Source organism: Saccopteryx leptura, chromosome 6 (assembly GCF_036850995.1).
Source record: "Saccopteryx leptura isolate mSacLep1 chromosome 6, mSacLep1_pri_phased_curated, whole genome shotgun sequence".
Lineage (NCBI taxonomy): Eukaryota > Metazoa > Chordata > Mammalia > Chiroptera > Emballonuridae > Saccopteryx > Saccopteryx leptura.
The window spans coordinates 108929672-108951041 of record NC_089508.1 but is presented as its reverse complement, the minus strand read 5'-3'; the positions used below and the strand labels follow the sequence as shown (position 1 = coordinate 108951041).

The 21370-nt window shown below is 37.6% G+C and overlaps 1 protein-coding gene and 1 non-coding gene across 2 annotated transcripts in view; both read right to left on the bottom strand.

The window, feature by feature from the left end:
* The window catches only part of MIPOL1 (mirror-image polydactyly 1), a 347233-nt gene that overhangs the window by 194674 nt on the left and 131189 nt on the right, over positions 1–21370 (bottom strand). Inside the window, exon 11 of the mRNA XM_066344523.1 lies at positions 2327–2434. Coding sequence (XP_066200620.1) covers positions 2327–2434 — 108 coding nt within the window. The remainder of the gene's footprint in view (positions 1–2326; positions 2435–21370) is intronic.
* On the bottom strand, positions 13992–14151 carry LOC136377678 (U1 spliceosomal RNA). The gene has a single exon (XR_010746355.1). It is a non-coding gene; the product is annotated as a U1 spliceosomal RNA (small nuclear RNA).

Sequence of the window (21370 nt, the reverse complement as noted above, 5' to 3'; positions counted from 1 at the left end):
CTTTATCTACTGCACCACCACAGATCAGGCCTAAACACAGGGGATTTAAAAAGATTAAATTGACAACTTTTTAAAATTTATTTCTTCCTCCCCTCTTTACTTGACAAAAAATTTAAGTTGGCTTAATTAACGAATGAAGTTATGAAAGATTAAAAGACAAAAGAAAAGTTTGAGACCTGCAGAAAAAAATTAAGTAACTAGAAAAAATTTTAATATAGTATATTTGTCAGGAATAAAAATGTAGGTTTACTTATGTATTACTTTAAATTATATGGTGTACAGTTTACAGAGATTTTTATTTTATAGGGTTTAGGTTTTGTTTTCTCTTGAACTTCCAGGTTTCTTCTGGCCCACATCTTGCCTCCTAATTTTTTTTTTTCACAAGAGAGAGAAAGAGAAAGAGAAAGAGGAATAGGTAGTTAGAAAGGGAGAGAGATGAGAAGCATCAATTCTTTGTTGTAGCCCTTTAGTTGTTCATTGATTGCTTTCTCATATGTGCCTTAATGAGGTGGGGGCCTGCAATCAAGCCAGTGACCCCTTGCTCAAGTCAACAACCATGGGCTTCAGGCCAGTGACATTTGGGCTCAAGCCAGCGACCAAAGGGTCATGTCTATGATCCCATGCTCAAGCCAGGGATCCCGCACTCATGCTGGTGAGTCTGTGCTCAAGCCGGGTAAGCCTACACTCAAGCCTTAGGATTTTGAACCTGGGTCCTCTGTGTCCCAGTCTGATGCTCAATCCACTGTGCCACCGCCTGGTCAGGCTCTTGACTTCTAATTTCAATAACCTCTTAGAAATGTATACCTATTTCCATAAATAGCAGCTGTAATTTAATTCAATTTACCATAAATATACAACCAAATATATAACCCAAAATTCAAGAAAAAAGACTATGCAATTATTATGTACTTAACAAACTAGAATTTTCATATTAGGGTATGTAATAAGTGAAAATAGTGGTATCAGTATTAAGTGGAAATAGTGGTATCATGTAGAGCTATGAAGTCTGTCCCTTAACGCTGATAATAAATTAGCACACAAGAATGGAAGCTGCCTTTAAAACACTATTAATTTTGATTTGCAAGAATACATTTACAAATTATTCTACAAGAATAAATTTCTTGGGGTAGTTAATTCATAATCACAGAAATCTACAAGTCTTTTCTTTCCTATTTATTCTGATCTATCTATAAACTTGAGAACTAAGAAGAAAAAAGTACATTAAACGATAACAAAGCCCACTACTGATTGAGAGCTTCTAAATGACGCTAAATACATTTTGTAAAAAAATCAATTTTTACCAATCTCATACTTTTTGGACAGATTAAAAATATTTTTCATATCAAAATGTCAACATTTTCTCAATTTTGGTAGACAATTCAGGCTTAGTGAACTACACTGCTAATGCCATACTATTCTATAATCTGCAGCTGAAATGAATTCAACACAACAAAGCACTCAACAATCCTCCAGACAGCACATCTCCTTTAATTGCACAATTATAACAAGGATGGACTTTTTTTTTTGTTTCCTATGGATATGGTTTTGTTTTTATTTTTAATCCATTCAGGAGAATGTTAGTGCCTTGATTGCAGAGGGCATTAGTACATCACAGGCACTATGCTAGGAACTGGGGAAAAGATAAAAAAGGAGAACAGAAAGTCATAAACATCTTAAGAAAAAATATAAGAATCAAAATAATGTCTTTTTCACAATTACTGGAACTACATTATAATGAAACAGAAAATTCTTGTCATGAGATGTACACACTTGTTTCAAATTCTAGTAGAATTCTAGAATTCTATATATTCTAGTATAATATATAGAATATATATGTGTATATATATATATATATTTTTTTTTTTGGTAGTAACATTTTAAGTACTATTTCAATTTCAATTCCCAAACATATTCACATACCCTTTAAGGAATGTCAGTTGTGGTTTACAAAAACTCATTTAAAAATTAGTGATAAATATTTATGGGAAGTTCATGAATTAATTCTTTTCTTATAGTGTGGTCATGTTTTATTACTACAAAAGGTAACAATATATTACAAAAATCAGAAACAGCATGAACATGTACCAAAAGTGATTAATAGACCCCCCCACTCAACATTAAAAAATATGTTGTTTTCATGTATACATACACAAGATAAAATAACACCATGGCAGAAGGGTGCTGTATCTGTGTTTAAGGAAGGGGTTGTTGGCAAACACCACCGCTCTCTTCTGCTGAAATGTACACAACTGATATATGCAGCACAGAAAGCTGGCACCAAGGGCTTACAACCTTAATTTGCCTGCAAGAAGGAACAGAGATTTACCTTCAGAGCACGTTCCTGATTGTTTTCAGCAGTCAGATGTCTCACGTTGTTTGCTGAAGCCTGGCTCTGCTCTTTCAGACGACGAAGCTCCTGCTCCAGCCGTTTGCACTGCCACGGGGGAAGAATCCCATTAAGTAAAGGAGGTGTAGCATTTTTTTTCACCAAGCCACATGAATTAATGTAACTAATACCATTCTATTCTCTAAAAGAAAAGGCATCTTTTGCAACAAGAAGAGTAAGTTAAAAGTAATGCTGCCTATGAATAAAATAATATTTATTTATAAGTGTTTTGGCTATTCGACCGCAGATTTCAGGTTGGTTTTTACTAATCTAAATATCACCATGTACATTAGAAAATGCTACTTATTTTTATAAAATTAAGATCAAACTATATTTAACATTGTTTTTGTATTCACCAGTTTTCATTATATATCACTGGCTGAATATAAGAATGCTTCTAAAAATCATACTAGATTCTAAATAAATTATGATATGATATTGTTGTGAATTTTTATTTACTTAAAGATTTAAAGTATCATAAAATATATATAAGAAAAGGTTTTTCAGATTTTTAGAACTATCTTAAGAAAAATTGTGAGGGGGAAAAAGTAGCAACCATAGAGTGCTTTAAGACCCAGAAACAACTAAGGAAATAAGTGTTTTTAATTTCTATTTTGACTACACCTTATTTTTAGGTAAATCAAGTGATAACAAACATGTGAAATGACACTCTGACCTATGAGGAATATATGAGAAAAGGAGTAAAAAAAGAAACTATAAAGAAAAGCATAAATGGGCTAACAGACATTATCAATGTTCAAAAAAAATCATTAAAACATCAAGCCATTTGCATATAATATCTTAACGAATAAGCTGTAAATCAGAATCATATAAATATACATGGGAAAACTGACTTAAGAAATAAAATACTAAAATCATCTTTGAGGAAAAAATTAAAACTTCACTCTTTATTTTTAAATTAGAATATTTAATTAGCAACCAATAAGTAATTACACATATTGATTCAAGACCTAGGCAAAGTTACTTCTAGATTATTTCACAAATGGCTAGTTGTCATAGTGAATTAAAAATCATTATGCTATAATACAGATGCTGTCATAATCCAAACTTCGCAGTTCTTACTCCTGATTCTTTATGCCTCTGACCGCTATAACTGTCAGTATCACTATTTCCTAACCTTGAGTAATATACAAATCCTAGAGGATATCAGACTCTTGATACTAACTTAAATTATATTATAATGTTTATATATAAATCCATATGCCTCAACATATCAATACAATTAAGAAACCAGAACACATTTATAAATTAAATAATAATCCCCAAATCAAAACTTTTTTTGGTGAGAGAAAGGGAGATAGTGAGGCAAACTCTCGCATGTACCTGGACTGGGATCCACCTGCAACCCTATCTAGGGCAAATGATAAAGTAACAAGCTATTTTTAGGGCCTGAGGCCGATACACTCAACAGAGCTATCCTCAGTGACAGAGCTATCCTTAGCACACAGGGCCAACACTGGAACCAATTAAGCCACTGATTGCAAAAAGGGGATGAGGGAGAAGAAAAGAGGAGGGAGAAAGGAGAGGCAGATGGTGGCTTCTCTTATGTTCTCTGACCAGGAATCAAACCCGGGATGTTCATATGCCTGGCCAATGCTTTATCCACTGAGCCACCAGTCAGGACCCAACTCAAAAAATTTAAAATCAGTATTAATTAATTAGAGTTTTGGCTAAAACTAAGTTCTGCAAATATAACATAAAGTGGCAGGTGCTTTCATGTTGCCATATTTATTTCACCAGGTATGTGACAATTTAATTCATCCATCACATTTTAAAAATTATGAGAGTGAAGGGAGAAGACAAAATGGCAATGGAGTAGGGGAACGTACCAACTTCCACCTCCCAGAACCAAAGTGGATTAAACTAATTTTAAGAACCATAATCTGGAAAAACCAACTTTGGACTAAACTAAGAGGATTCTTCAACCAAGGAACACTGAAGAAGGCACACTGAGTCTGGTAGGAAAAGCAGAAATGCGGAGAGGGCTGCCCAGCTCCCCAGAGCGAACGGCAGTCAGGAGAGACTCAAGTGGCAGGAAGTGAGCTTAGCTGAGAGAAAAGGGTCCTGAGTCCCAGGAAAAAAGACCCAGCATGCAGCCCCAGAGCCTAGAAGAGGTGTATGGACAGTATTTAACTGGAAACAAGACAGGATACTGTTTGTGAGAAAGAGACTGATTTCTCAGACCCAGGATACTTCTTAAAGGGACCATGCAGAAAACCTCTCTCACAACCACTCACCCGAGGCTCCGGGGGACAGGGAAAGAGGAGAGGACCGGAGTAGTCGGAAGAGAGTGTATGTAATCTAGGAGGCACAGGAAGAAACATTTTGAGAGACAACCACCCTAGCCTCTGGGATGAGTCACTCCCCATATCTGAAGTGAATATTTCCCCTGGAAACAGCAATACCAGCAAAGGGAAGCAGGACACTAGAAGCTGAGAATTGAATCAGCGAGTTAGAGGACAATATAAATAAAGGCATGGAAGCAGAGCAGAAAAAAGAAAAGAGACTCAAAAAGTCTGAGGAAACTCTAAGAGAGCTCTGGGACAACATGAAGAGAAATAACATCTGCATCATAGGGGTTCCTGAAGAAGAAGAGAAAGAACAAGGGATAGAGACTTTGTTCAAACATATCATAGGTGAAAACTTCCCTCAATTAAGGCAGGAAAACATCTCACAAGTCCAAAAAGCACAGAGAACTCCATTAAGGAGAAACCCAAAGAAATCTACACCAAGACACATCATAATTAAAATACCAAAGCTAAGTGATAAAGAGAAAATATTAAAAGCTGCTAGAGAAAAAAAGACTATCACCTAGAAAGGAGCCCCCATAAGGATGACTTCCGACTTCTCAACAGAAACACTTGAGGCCAGAAGGGAATGGCAAGAAATATTCAAAGTAATGCAGAGCTAGAGGCTACAACCAAGACTACTTAATCCAGAAAGGCTAGCGTTTAACATTGAAGGAGAAATAAAAAGCTTTCCAGACCAAAAAAAACCCAAGGAATTCACTGCAACCAAACCAAGGCTGCAAGAAATGCTAAGGGGCCTGTTCTAAACAGATCAAAGGAGAAAAAGAATATAGCAAAAGAGGAATACAATTTTAAAGAATAAAATGGAAATAAACAATTACATATCAATAATGTTAAATGTAAATGGATTAAATGATCTGATCAAAAGACACAGGGTAGCTGTGTGTATAAGAAAACAGGACCCATACATATGCTATCTACAAGAGACACACCTTAAAACAAAAGATGCACATAGACTGAAGATAAAAGGATGGAAAAATATGTTTCACGCAAATGGAAATGAAAAAAAAGCTGGAGTAGCAATACTTACATCAGACAAAATGCAGTTTAAAACAAAGACTATAGTAAAAGATAAACAAGGTCACTACATAATGATAAAGGGAGCAATCCAACAGAAAGATATAACTGTTATAAATATCTATGCACCTAATATAGGAGCACCTAAATATATAAAGCAGTCTTTGATGGATTTAAAGAGCAAGAACAACAGCAATACTATAATAGTAGGGGATTTCAATACTCCACTAACATCACTAGATAGATCCTCAAGAAAGAAAATTAACAAAGAAACAGGACATACTAGATCAACTTGATTTAATAGATATCTTCAGAACCTTTCACCCTAAAGCAGCAGAATATACATTCTTTTCAAATGCTCATGGTACATTCTCTAGGATAGACCACATGTTAGGGCACAAAAGCAGCCTCCACAAATTTAAAAAGATTAAAATCATATCGAACACTTTCTCTGATCACAATGGTATGAAACTAGAAATCAACCAAAACAGAAAAATTAAAAAATACTCAAAACTTGGAAACTAAATAGCATGTTATTAAATAATGAATGGGTTAACAATGAGATCAAAGAAGAAATTTAAAAATTCCTAGAAACAAACAATAATGAGTGTACATCAACTCAAAATTTATGGGACAAGCAAAAGCAGTCCTGAGAGGGAAGTTCATAGCATTATAGGCATACCTCAAGAAGCTAGAAAAAGCTCAAATAAACAATTTGACCCTGCATCTAAAAGAACTAGATAAAGAACAGCACGTAAAGCCCAGAGCTAGTAGAAGGAAGAAAATAATAAAGATCAGAGCAGAAATAAATGACATAGAGGCTAAAGAAACAATACAGAGGATCAATGAAACCAGGAGCTGGTTCTTTGAAAAGGTAAACAAAATTGATGAACCATTAACCAAACTCACCAAGAAAAAAAAAGAGAGGACTCAAATAAATAAAATTAGAAATGAGAGTGGAGAAATAACTGACACAACAGAAATACAAAATATTGTAAGAAAATACTATGAAGAACTGTATGCCAAAAAACTAGACAACCTAGATGAAATGGACAAATTCCTTGAAACATACAATCTTCCAAAAATCAATCTGGAAGAATCAGAAAACCTAAACAGACCGATTACGCCAAATGAGATCGAAACAGTTATCAAAAAACTCCCAACAAAGAAAAGTCCTGGGCCTGATATCTTCACAAGTGAATTCTACCAAATATTCAAAGAAGAACTAACTTCTATCCTTCTCAAGCTATGTCAAAAAATTCAAGAGGAAGGAAGAATTCCAAGCTCCTTTTATGAGGCGAGTATAATTCTGATTCCAGAACCAGGCAAAGACAACACAAAGAAAGAAAATTATAGGTCAATATCCCTGATGAATTTAGATGCTAAAATCCTCAACAAAATATTAGCAAATAAGATCCAGCAATATATGAAAAAAATCATACACTATGATCAAGTGGGATTTATTCTTAGGAGGCAAGGCTGGTATAATATTCTCAAATCAATTAATGTGATTCATCACATAAACAAAAGGAAGGAAAAAAACCACATGATAATTTCAATAGATGCAGAAAAAGCATTTGATAAAATCCAGCACCCATTCATGATCAAAACTCTCAGCAAAGTGGGAATACAGGGAACATACCTCAACATGATAAAGGTCATCTATGACAAACCCACAGCCAACATCATACTCAATGGGCAAAAATTAAAAGTAATCTCCTTAAGATCAAGAACAAGGCAGGGGTGCCCCCTTTCACCACTCTTATTCAACATAGTTCTGGAAGTCCTAGCCACAGCAATCAGACAAGAAAAAGAAATAAAAGGCATCTAAATTGAAAAAGAGGAAGTAAAACTATCATTATTTGCTGATGATATGATACTATATATAGAAAACCCTAAAGTCTCAGTCAAAAAAATACTAGACCTGACAAATTAATTAGGCAAGATGGCAGGATATAAAATTAATACTCAGAAATCAGAGGCATTTTTATATACTAACAATGAACTGTCAGAAAGAGAAATTAAGGAAGCAATCCCTTTTACCATTGCAACCAAAAAAATAGAGTATCTAGGAATAAATTTAAGCAGGGAAATTAAAGACTTGTACTCGGAAAATTATAAAACATTGATAAAAGAAATCAGGGAAGATACAAACAAGTGGAAGCATATACTGTGCTCATGGATAGGAAGAATAAACATCATTAAAATGTCTATATTACCCAAAGCAATTTATAAATTCAATGCAATATTGATTAAAATACCAATGACTTACTTCAAAGATATAGAACATATATTCCAAAAATTTATATGGAACCAAAAGAGAACACGAATAGCCTCAACAATCTTGAAAAGGAAGAATAAAGTGGGAGGTATCACACTTCTGGATATCAAGTTATACTACAAGGCCATTGTACTCAAAACAGCCTGGTACTGGCATAAGAACAGGCATATAGATCAATGGAACAGAACTGAGAACACAGAAATAAACCCACACTTTTATGGACAACTGATATTTGACAAAGGAGGTAAGAGCATACATTGGAGTAAAGACAGCCTCTTCAACAAATGGTGTTGGGAAAATTGGACATCTACCTGCAAAAAAAATGAAACTATATCACCAACTTACACCATTCACAAAAATAAACTCAAAATGGATAAGACTTAAATGTAAGCCATAAAACCATAAGCATCTTTTAAGAAAAAACATAGGCAGTAAGCTCTCTGACATCTCTCGCAGCAATATATTTGCCGATTTATCTCCACGGGCAAGTGAAATAAAAGACAGGATAAACAAATGGGACTATATCAAACTAAAAAGCTTCTGCACAACTAAAGACAATAAGAACAGAACAAAAAGACAAACTACACAATGGGAGAATATATTTGACAATACGTCTGATAAGGGGTTAATAACCAAAATTTATAAAGAACTTGTAAAACTCAAAACCAGGAAGACAAACAATCCAATCCAAAAATGGGCAAAAGAAATGAATAGACACTTCTCCAGTGAGGACATACAGATGGCCAATAGGCATATGAAAAAATGCTCAACATCACTAATCATTAGAGAAATGCAAATTAAAACCACAATGGGATATCACCTCACACCAGCCAGAATGGTGCTCATCAACAAAACAACACAAAATAAGTGCTGGCGAGGATGTGGAGAAAAGGGAACCCTCCTGCACTGCTAGTGGGAATGCAGACTGGTTCAGCCACCGTGGAAATAGTATGGAGATTCCTCAAGAAATTAGAAATTGAACTGCCTTTTGACCCAGCTATCCCACGTTTAGGAATATACCCCAAGAACACCATAGACCTGTTCCAAAAGAAGAAATGCACCCCAATGGCAGCATTGTTCACAATAGCGAAGATCTGGAAACAGCCCAAGTGTTCGTCAGTGGACGAGTGGATTAAAAAGCTTTGGTACATATATACTATGGAATACTAATCAACCATAAGAAATGATGACATCGGATCATTTACAACAACATGGATGGACCTTGATAACATTATACTGAGTGAAATATGTAAATCAGAAAAAACTAAGAACTATATGATTCCATACATAGGTTGGACATAAAATTGAGACTCAGAGACATGGACAAGAGTGTGGGGGTTACGGGGAGTGGCGGGAGGAGAGGGAGGGGGTTGGGGGAGGGGAGGGGCACAAAGAAAACCAGTTAGAAGGTGACAGAAGACAATTGGACTTTGGGTGATGGGCATGCAGCATAATCAAATGTCAAAATAACCTAGAGTTGTTTTCTCTGAACATATGTACCCTGATTTATCAGTGTCACCCCATTAAAATTAATTTAAAAATAAAATAAAATAATGGCAAAAAAAATAAAAGCTAATATTTACTAAGAAAAAAATTATGTGAGTGGAATCTTTGTGACACAACATCATTTGGAAGGGAAACCCGAGTTACAAATTAAGCTCTGTGCCTGCCCTGTGGTGGCACAGTGGATAAAGCATCGATATGGAATGCTGAGGTCGCTGGTTCAAAACCCTGGGCTTGACCAGTCAAGGCACATATGAAAAGCAATGACTACTATAAGTTGATGCTTCACTCCTCCCCCTACCTTTTCTCTCTCTAAAATTATTAAGTAACATCTTTAAAAAAGTTAAGCTCTGGATCTGTCCCTTTTTAGCTTGTAACAAAATATTTGGCTGCAATGCAATCAAAGAACAAATATGTTTAGTGAAGACAAATCATGATGCATGATTAAGAAACAGCAATAAGCGTCACAATCTAGTAGGAATATTTTCTACTAGAATTATTCTCTACGTTTTCAATTTATTTTTGTACAAAATTATGCATTTATTATTAAAATGAAATGACTAAATATGAACTATGTGATGATAAGGTGGGGTAGATAACTGTGGCTATATGGAGCTACAAGAACATGTCGTGGACAAATTCCATCCAAGTGAAGCTTGTTCTGGATATGCGGTCTCAGAAAATAAAAGAGGAAGGTACAGGAGAAAAGGGATGAAGGTAGGAACATCCTGGGAAATAGCTGGTAACAGTAAGGAAGAACAGTCACAAGTTATATAAGTTATATGACCACTTATTTTTTGTATTCTCAAGCAAATTAGAAATGACCCAAGGTTACAGACTTCTTTTCTGTCTACAGGATTGCACAAAAAAGAGTTTACTCACTGTAGCTCAGACATGTTTAATTTATTTTAAGTTCTTCATGAGGTTTAAGTTCAACATTGACCTAGGAATCAAATTGAGGTGAGCCAACAATAACTTTGAACTGAATAAAAACATACATAAATGCTCTTGTCAAATATACTTTTGGATTTTTATTTAACTACATTTAACATTTCTTTACATTTATTCAACCCTATATTATTTCTTCATTTGATGTTCAGTCCTTTCTGAAATGATGGAAGAAAGGTACTCCTATTCCAATTTTTAAAAATATTGTAACCAAAGAGATAAGTGAAGCTAAGAACAATGCACTGAGGGCATTCATCCACACTGCATACGTGGGCTGATGCTACAGTCAGAAAGTGTAAGAGGGACAGAAGATAAGGCGCCACTCAAAACGGCAAGGGTCATTTTTTAATATTTTGAACTTCGTGGATTAGTCTGCAGGCCGCACAAAATTGTTCGGCGGGCTGCATGCGGCCTGCGGGCCGCGAGTTTGAGACCCCTGGTCTAAATGGCTTCAGCTTCAGGTGTTTAATGATTCCCCCTACTTTAATGAATGAAGACACAAGACAAATGCTAGAGAAGATGTCCCTAAATCAAGTAACCTATAATGGTTTTAGATAGTTTCCTTCTGAACTGACATTTAAATTTGCAAAATTTCTTCCTCATTCATATTCTGCCAAATATAAATGTTCTTAAAAGTGCATGAATTTAACCTAGGAATTTCTTATACATATTATACTTAAAATTTTTTAATACTGAAATTGATAAAGTACATGCTATCTGTATATTGTCACAAGTGTCCTTGAGAACTAAGAATCTCACTACAAAAGATACAGATGAAAGATTAAAAAGTTAAATAAAATTCTCTTCATTCAGAATTTGAACTAAAAGTATCAGTATGAAGACACGAACAGTTTCATCTTAAAATATGTGTGTGTGGGGAGGTCCTAGTTTTGCCCATGTGAAAAGGCTAGGAATAAGAGCAGACGCAGTAGCAATAAGCACCCCTAGTACCTGGACTGTGGTTCCAAGTCCTATTTCTGACTAAAGAATTTCATGGATATATGGCTGACTACAGGTCTTGAGCAAGAAATGTACACTATGATCCACAATCAACAGTTCTTGGCAGAAGTTTTATTTTTATTTATTTATTTATTTACTTTATTCAGTGAGAGGAAAGGAGACAGAGAGACAGACTCCTACATACGTCCTAACTGGGATCCACCTGATGAGCCTACTGGGGGGTGATGCTCTGCCCATCTGGGGCATTGCTCTGCTGCTCAGCAACTGAGCTCCTCTTAGCGCCTGAGACAGAGGCCATGAGCCATCCTCAGCACCCGGGGGCCAACTCACTCCAATCAAGCCATGGCCGCAGAAGGGGAAGAGAGGAGAGAGGGGCATAAAAAGGAGGGGTGGAGAAGCAGATCAGCACTTCTCCTGTGTGCGCTGACCAGGAATCAAACCTGGACACTCACATGCTGGGCTGATGCTTTACCACTGAGACAACCAGCCAGGACAGAAGTTTTGTATTAACTATCAAAACTGAGGAATATCAAAGAGACTCAGAAAGGACTTAGAAGCCAACTTGAAAAGCTCCTCACTAGATACAGATAAGTCAATCTGACATCAGTAAGGATAAAACTGCAATATATTTACACATAAAATACATTTAATTTATTGAGTATATAATAACAATAAAAACTAATTGTCATTGTTGAGTGAATTGTCAACATGAATAAACTAAATATACAGGGTGGGGCAAAAATATAGTTGTTCACATAAAAATAATACAATAATAAATAATATAAACTGTTTTGCATACTCATAACTATAAAGCTACTTTTGCCCTATCCTGTACAGTAAGCCAAGAATTTATCCACTTTCTTATATAACCTTTACTACTAGGTAATCAAAGATGACTATAAAAACATTCACAGTAATAAAGAGAAAGGGAATATCACAATTTTGAAGTCATAAATACACTAAGATATCTGGACACTGAGATTTGCTAATAACATACTTCTTTCACAACTTAACATGTGTTTCTAGATAAAAAATACAAAACTACATGTAAACAGGAATATATTAAGTGACATTACAGAGATGCAACAAATAAACTTGGAAAGTCTAAAAGAAAACTGACTCAGTTTGTTAAAAAAATAAATTAAAAAAAAGAGATAGGAGAATCTATAAAGTGTTAATAGTAAATTCAATAACATGCAAAGCGTGATTTTTATTTAGATACAGATTCAAAACAAAGAAAAAAAGTTGTGACATTTAAGAGATCATTTGAATTTGAAAACCAAGTATATAATTTAAAATATTAAAGAATTGTGCATATCTTTGGAGTGATAATGGTATCGTGGTTATGTTTTATACAATAGTCCCTATTTTTAAAAAATACACAATAAAAGTTATATATTAAAAGGGTATTATGGCCCTGGGTGGTTGGCTCAATGGTAGAGTGTCAGCCTGGCATGTGGAAGTCCCAGATTCGATTCCTAGCCAGGACACATAGGAGAAGCCCCATCTGCTTCTCCACCCTTTCCCCTCTCCTTCCTCTCTGTCTCTCTCTTCCTCTCCTGCAGCCAAGGCCCACTGGACCAAAGTTGGCCCGGGCGCTGAGGATGGCTCCATGGCCTCCACCTCAGGCGCTAGAATGGCTCGCGTTGCAACAGAAAAATGCCCCAGATGGGCATAGCATTGCCCACTGGTGGGCAGGCCAGATGGATCCCAGTCTGTCTCTCTGCCTCCCTGCTTCTCACTTCAGAAAAATACAAAAAAAAAAAAGGATATTATGGCCTGACCAGGCAGTGGTACAGTGAACAGAGCTTCGAACTCAGAGGTTGAGGACCCAGGTTCAAAACCCTGAGGTTGCTGGCTTCAGTGCAGGCTCATCGCCCTGAGCGCAGGCTCACTAGCTTAAGTGTGAGGTTGCTGGCTTGAGTATGGGATCATAGACATAACCCCATGGTTGCTGGCTGGAGCCCAAAGGTTGCTGGCTTGAAGCTCAAGGTTGCAGGCTTGAGCAAGGAGTCACTGGTTCCAACTGGAGCGCCCTGGTCAAGGCACACATGAGAAAGCAATCAATGAGCAATTAAAGTGCCACAACAAGAAGCTGACACTTCTCATCTCTCTCCCTTCCTGTCTGTCTGCCTCTTTCTAAAAAAAAGGATAGTTTGCCTGAGATTTCATGTAAAATAATATTAGAATGAGGAAATGAGTAGGACAATGCAGATAAAAAAGGATGAACAGTTGTAGCAGGGTAAAAATATCATGGGTTCATAACTGTTCTTGAAACTCACTGATGAAGAAAATAATTAAATTTGCCTCTGTAAACTAATGAAACTAATTATAGAGCATAAACTGAACTAAAATAACACACAGAAATATAAAAGATTTGAATAAAATAAATTTAGCCCACATTTACAATAAAATGTTTCGACTAGTGATTTCCTTTTACTCATTGTGATTTTTCTGAAGACTTTTATCAAGCAGGCAATACAATATGGTTCTGTTTTATGTTAACTTAGTGAAAGATAATGTCTTAAGTTTTTTTATTTTTCATTATTTTTTAATTTTTTATAATTTTGAAATTTCACACAGTCCCCCACTACCACAAATTATGCAGTCGAGTTTCCCACATTTGGGGAAATCGCAGGGGTCAGCACATCCGGAGTGCAATGGATAAGCCTCGCCCTGGGAAAACCACCTTCGTGATCATGGTATCTCCCCTGCCAGGTAAGTATCACATGTCTTAAGTTTTTAACAAAAACTTCTCTAGAACAGCTGCTGTTCCTCCTCCTCTACAATCTGCTTCCAGTCACAAATTATTTTGAGTGTATTATAATCAAACATCTTCCCACTTGGATCCGATACAATTCTTTCCTTTGCAGACAGAAAATAATACCAGACTCTTCCAGTCAAAACAGAAACAAAGTTTGGTGTCAATGTGAATCAAGTACTTTGAATTGCAGATGTTTAGAAGTACTTAGAATTATATAAATAAGTTTTTATTTCTCTTCATTTAGAGAAGATTTTAAAAATCATCGTAGATGTAAAATTAATAACTAAAATGTTTTCTCACCTGACAGTAATTTGGAATAGAGTTTTGAACTTCAAAAAATTTGAAAAGTTTCCCAATAGCGAAAGAGAACAATACAATCTGAGCACCAATAAGGATAGAAACTACAATATACTGACATATAAAATATATTGAACTTTGTTTCTTCAAAGCCCTGGCAAAATATAAATAACTTGGTTTAAGCAAATATTTATACAATACTCAGGAGTTTACACCAAAGATTAAAAAAGAAAAACAGACACTAAAGATGGCGACGGAGTTGGTGGACATACCAACTGCCACCTCCCAAGACCAAATTGGATTACAACCTAATTTACAAACAATCATCTTCAAAAACCAACTTTGGACTAAATGAGGAGGAATCTATAACCAAGAATCACAGAAGAAGCCACACTGGGACTGGTAGGAAGGGTGGAGACACGGAAAGGGCTGCCCTGCTTCCATGAGCGAGGGATGGCTGAAGGTCTGGACAGTCTTCATTGCAGGGATGGTTGCCCTATAAGGTGTGGGTCCTCAGCCCCAGGCCCAGAGCCCCAGCCTAGAGCCCCAGAGCCTAGAATAGGTGCCCACACAGCATTTGGAGGTGAAAAGAGCTGGACTTCTGTCTGCAAGAAAGAGAGAAGATGCAGACTTCGTCTTAAAGGGCCTGCACAAAAAATCTTGTTCACAGCCACTTAGGTGGGGCTCCGGTGGAGGGAGAGCTGAGAGGAATAGAGTTGCAAGAGAAGAGTGTCAAGCTGGAAGCCCAGGAAGAGACACAGTGGGGGGACGACCATCAAAACCTCTGTACAGAGTGATTCTCTAATACTGCAGTTGCCATCTTTCTTGGGTGGAGGAGTCCCCTCTAAGTGGCATCAGCCTGGGGAGAAGCAACTGCTCCACCCTCAGGAGTCTCTCTTACCCCAGTCAAAGAGACTGAGTTGTTCTGAGAGGCGAGAAAGCAGGGGGCACATCAGTGACTCAGTTTTCTGGTGTTGAGGCCAGAACTTTCCCCCACACACTCCTCAGTCTAAGACTGGTAATTTAGCCTCATGGAAGACTCAGTAGAAACTGTCCGAAGTGCAGGCAGACCACTGCCTGGGTCTCAGAGGCCACATCCAACAGACTCCTGGGGCCACTCCCTGCTGAGGTCTGTGGGAAAAGGTCTGGACAGACAGACACTTGGTGCTAAGGAGAGGAGACACACCCAACACCCTTCCTAATCCCTGAATTGCTACAGGCTCTAGACTCTACTAGAGGTTTTTTCAGTGGCAAAGCCCAACAGCAGCCAGCAGACAGAGGCTGTAGGAGACAGGACTCAGGAAACCTTGGCCTTTTAAGTGCACCTTCCCTCAGGCCCAGAGTGGGTAAAAGCCAGCCTAGGTGTGCAGGTGGTATTTCCATGTGCACCTGGGCCCAGCAGAGGCAGCCACAAACTATGGATTGCTTGTAGCTCCAAGATGGTTGCTGAGGGCAGTGTCTCCAATGGTGAGCGCTGGATTCCTTCCAGGGAGGCACAGGGCTGGCACATCCAGTGGCCAGCTGCGGAAAGCATCAGTTCAGGACCTAACAACCTTTGCTAGAGTGGTATCCTAAGAAAGGTCTCCTCACACCAGGCCCAGCTGAGGCGAGTTCTACTCTCTGATCAGCACCTGCACAGAGGCTCATGTGCATGGGATAGAGAGGAGCTCCACATTCAGCTGGCCTTGGTGCTAGATATCCTGCCCTGCTGGGCTAGATTCCACTGGGGGAAGGGAGAGAGGCTTGGAGCATGGACATTTAACGTACGGGTACCTGTGAGCCTATTGATGGATCTGGTCGAGGGGCTTAGCCACTTTCGGGGGGGGGGGCAGTCAGCCCCAGAAGAAGACTCTCTCAGGGTCTCACAGATGATAAAAACTTCTGCAGAGGAGACTGTTGGCCACACTTGATCTGAAACTACTGCTCACCTTGTTGGGGAGAAATTAAATTTGAGTATCAAGCAGTAGCTGAGGGATTAGACTCTAAAGTAGGGACCACATTCTCCATACTGAGCTCCTGACCAAGAGAGGCCCAAGCTAGGGTGTCCCAATAACATTGTATTACCAACCTCAGCTGCTCTAACCCACCAAGCTTGCAAACTGCAGAGGGGTTGGTTGGGGGAGGTCAGTCTGAGCCCACACTACAATCTCACTACAGAAGACTCTGTGGGAAGACCAGGCAGCTGTAAGAGGAAGAAGAGCCCCTGAAAAGTGAACACAAATCTTACAGAGCTTGGAGCTTTTACGGAGCTGCTGTCATCTCTAAGCAGGAGGAAGCTGATCCTTATACAAGGTTAGCTCCTCCCACACTATTCCAGTACAGAAGACGCAGACACAATCAGCAAAAAGAGCAGCAGATGCAGAAAGGTAGCCCACAGCGGTTTATAAACAATAGCTGACATCAACCTAAAATGATCTAGAGCCAATAAACCAGGTAGTGGGTTGCAGACAGCACCAACCCTGGACTCAGCTAGCTACACAAGGAGCACGCCCAAAGGAGGAGTCTAGCAGGCACCAGACACTGTGGAGAATCAATACGCAAAAACAGGACAGACATTGCACAGTTTGCAATACACATAATCAAGGTTGACCCGTAGAGCCAGCCAGCCTGAGGGATAAACAAACCCATGTAAGGACTAACTGCATTCAATACTCACATACAACAAGAGGGAAAATACTACCCTTAAGAAGCATTCCTAGAACAAGGAAACCAGGTGGCCTGGAGGTCAGTACAATGGAGCCCATGTTCCTCACAAAAAACACACAAAAATTTCAAAGTCAGACAGTGTTACCTAAGGCACAGATAAAATGGGCAGACAGAAAAATGCTACCCAAATGAGTCAACAAGTGAAATCCCCAGAAAAAAGAACTACATGAAATGGAAGTAACCAAACTACCAGATGCAGAGTTTAAAATAATGATTTTTAGGATGCTCACGGATCTTAGAGCAACAACAAATGGACATAATGAGAACCTAAAGAAACAGATAGCAAGCATCAAAAAGGACACTGAAATCATAAAAAAGAACAAATCAGAAACGACAAATATAATATTAGAAATGAAGAATGCACTAGAACGAATCAACAGCAGGCTGGATGAAGCAGATAATCAAGTCAGTAATTTAGAGCAGTGGTCCCCAACCTTTTTAGGCCATGGACTGGTTTAATGTCAGAAAATATTTTCACGGACCAGCCTTTAGGGTGGGACGGATAAATGTATCACGTGACCAAGACAAGCCTCAAGAGTGAGTCTTAGATGGATGTAAGAGGGAATCTGGTCATTTTTTTAAAAATAAAACATCATTCAGACTTAAATATAAATAAAACAGCAATAATGTAAGTTATTTATTCTTTCTCTGAGGACCGGTACCAAATGGCCCATGGACTGATACTGGTTTGCGGTCCGGGGGTTAGGGACCACTGATTTAGAAGACAAAATAAACGAAAACACAGAAGCAGAGCAACAAAAAGAAAAGAGACTCAAAAAGAATGAGGAAACTCTAAGAGACCTCTGCAACAACATGAAGAGAAACAACATCCGCATCATAAGGGTTCCAAAAGGAAAAGAGAAAGAACAAGGGATAGAGAACCTGTTTGAAGAAATCATAGCTGATAACTTCCTTAAACTCATAAAGGAAAAAGTCACAAAATTTCAAGTAGCATAGAGAATCCCATGAAAGAGGAACCCAAACAGGCCTATACCAAGACACATCATAATTAAAGTGTCAAAGTTAAGAGACAAAGAAAGAATACTAAAAGCTGCAAGAGAAAAGCAGTTAAAAGGTATAGAGGAGCCCCCATAACAATGATATCCGACTTCTCAACAGAAACACTTGAGGCCAGAAGGAATTGGCAAGAAATATTCAAAGTGATGCAAAACAAGAACCTACAACCAAGACTTCTTTATTCAGCAAGGCTATTGTTTAAAATTGAAGGAGAAATAAAAAGCTTCCCAGACAAAAAAATAAATCAAGGAATTCACTACAACCAAACCAGTACTGCAAGAAATGTTAAGGGGCCTGCTGTAAAAAGAGCAAAGGAAAAAAAGAAATCAAGAAAAAGAGAATTGTAGATTTAAAAAATAAAATGGCAATAAATAAGTACTTATCAATAATAACCTTAAATGTAATTTTTTTTATTTATTCATTTTAGAGAGGAGAAAGGGAGAGAGAGAGACAGAGAGGGAGAGAGAGAGGAGAAAGAGACAGAGAGAGAAGGTGGGGAGGAGCTGGAAGCATCAACTCCCCTATATGTGCCTTGACCAGGCAAGTCCAGGGTTTAGAACCGGCGACCTCAGCATTTCCAGGTCAACACTTTATCTATTGCGCCACAACAGGTCAGGCCAATAACCTTAAATGTAAATGAAAAGACATAGGGTAGCTTCAAGGAGAAGAAAACAGGACCCATACATGTTGTCTACAAGAGACCCACCTCAGAACAAAAGATATACATAGACTGAAATTGAATGGATGCAAAAAAGTATTTCATGCAAATCGAAATGATAAAAAGGCTGGGGTAGCAATACTTATATCTGGCAAAATAGACTTTAAAACAAAGGCTATACTAAGGGAAAAGAAGATAACTACATAATGATAAAGGGAGCAATCCAACAGGAGGATATAACTATTATAAATATTTGTGTGTTTAATATAGGAGCACCTAAATATATAAAGAAGATTTTGATGGACATATAGGGCACGAATGACAGAAAACTATAATAGTAGGGGATTTTAATACACCACTAACATCAATGAGTAGATATTCCAGACAGAAAATTTAAAAAGAAACAGCGGCCTTAAATGATACACTAGATCAACTGTATTTTATTGATATCTTCAGAACATTTTACCTCAAAGCAGCAGAATATACATTCTTTTCAAGTTCATACAGTACATTTCCTAGGATAAAACATGTTAGAAAACACAATGTCTCAATAAATTTAAGAAGCTTAAAATAGTATCAAGCATCTTCTCTGATCACAATGGCATGAAACTGGAAATAACCTACAATAGGAAAACTGAAAATCATTCAAACACTTGGAAGCTAAATAACATATAATTAAATAACAAATGGATTAACAATGAGATCAAGATATAAATAAAAATTTTAATTGAAACAAATGAAAATGAACATACCACAACTCAAAATTTAGAAAACACAGCAAAAGCAGTCTTGAGAAGGAAGACCACAGCATTACAGGCATACCTTAAGAAGGAAGAAAAAGCTCAAACAATTTAACCCTGCATCTAAAGACCCAGAAAAAGAACAAATAAAGCCCAGAGGATGTAGAAGGAAAAATAATAAAGATCAGAGTGGAAATAAATGACAGAGGCTAAAAAACAATACAAAAGATAAAAAAAAACCAAGACCTAGTTCTTTGAAAATGTAAACAAAATTGACGAACCTTTAACCAGACTCATCAAGAAAAAAACAGAGAGAACTCAAATAAAATTAGAAATGAAAATGGAGAAGTAACAACTGACACCTCAGAAATAAAACGGATTGTAAGAAAATACTCTGAAGATCTGTATGCCAAAAATTTGGACAACCTAGGCAAAATGGATAAATTTCTAGAAACATACAATCTTTCAAAACTCAACCTTGAAGAATCAGAAAACGTAAACAGACTAATTGCAACAAATGAAATTAAAAGTTATTTAAAAAGGCCTAGCAAACAAAAGTCCTGGACCGGATGGCTTCACAGGAATATTTTACCAAACATTCAAAGAAGAACTAACACCTATCCTTCTCAAGCTATTTCAAAAACTTCAAGCCCTGGCCAGTTGGCTCAGTGGTACAGCATTGGCCTGGCATGCAGGAGTCCCGGGTTTGATTCCCGGCCAGGGTACACAGGAGAAGCGCCTATTTGCTTCTCCCCCCCCCCTTTTTACTCTCTGTCTCTCTCTTCCCCTCCCGCAGCCAAGGCTCCACTGGAGCAAAGTTGGCCCGGTTGCTGAGGATGGCTCCGTGGCCTCTGCCTCAGGCGCTAGAATGGCTCGGGTCACAACAGAGCAACGCCCCAGATAGGCAGAGCATCGCCCCTGGTGGGCATGCCAGGTGGATCCTGGTCGGGCACATGCAGGAGTCTGTCTGACTGCTTCCCCGTTTCCAACTTCAGAAAAATACAAAACAAACAAACAAAAAAAAACTTCAAGAGGAGGGAAGACGTCCAGGCTTTTTTTTTTAAGAGGCAAGCATTATCTTCATTCCAGAACGAGGTAAGACACTACAAAGATAGAAAACTATAGACCAATATCCCTGATGAACATAGATGCTAAAATTCTCAACAAAATATTAACAAATTGGATCTATCAATATATTAAAAAAGTCATACATCATGACCAAGTAGGATTTATTCCAGGGAGGTAAGGCTGATACCATATTTGCAAATCAATCAATGTAATTCGATACAAAACAAAAGGAAGGATAAAAATCACGTTATATCAACAGATACAGAAAAAGCATTTGATAAAATCCAGCACCCATTTATAGTCTTATAGTCAAAACTCTCAGTAAAGTGGGAATACAGGGAACATACCTCAACATGATGAAGGCCATTTATGAGAAACCCACAGCCAACATCATACTCAATGGGCAAAAATGAAAAGCAATCCCCTTAAGATCAGAAACAAGGCAGAGGTACCCTCTTTAACCTCTCTTATTCAACATAGTTCTGGAAATTTTAGCCACAGCAATCAGACAAGAAAAAGAAATAAAAGGTATCCAAACTGGAAAGGAAAAAGTAAAATTATCATTATTTACTGATGACATGATACTGTACATAGAAAACCCTAAAGTCTCAATCAAAAAACTACTAGACCTGATAAATGAATTTGTCAAGATGGCAGGATATAAAATTAATATTCAGAAATCAGTGGCATTTTTA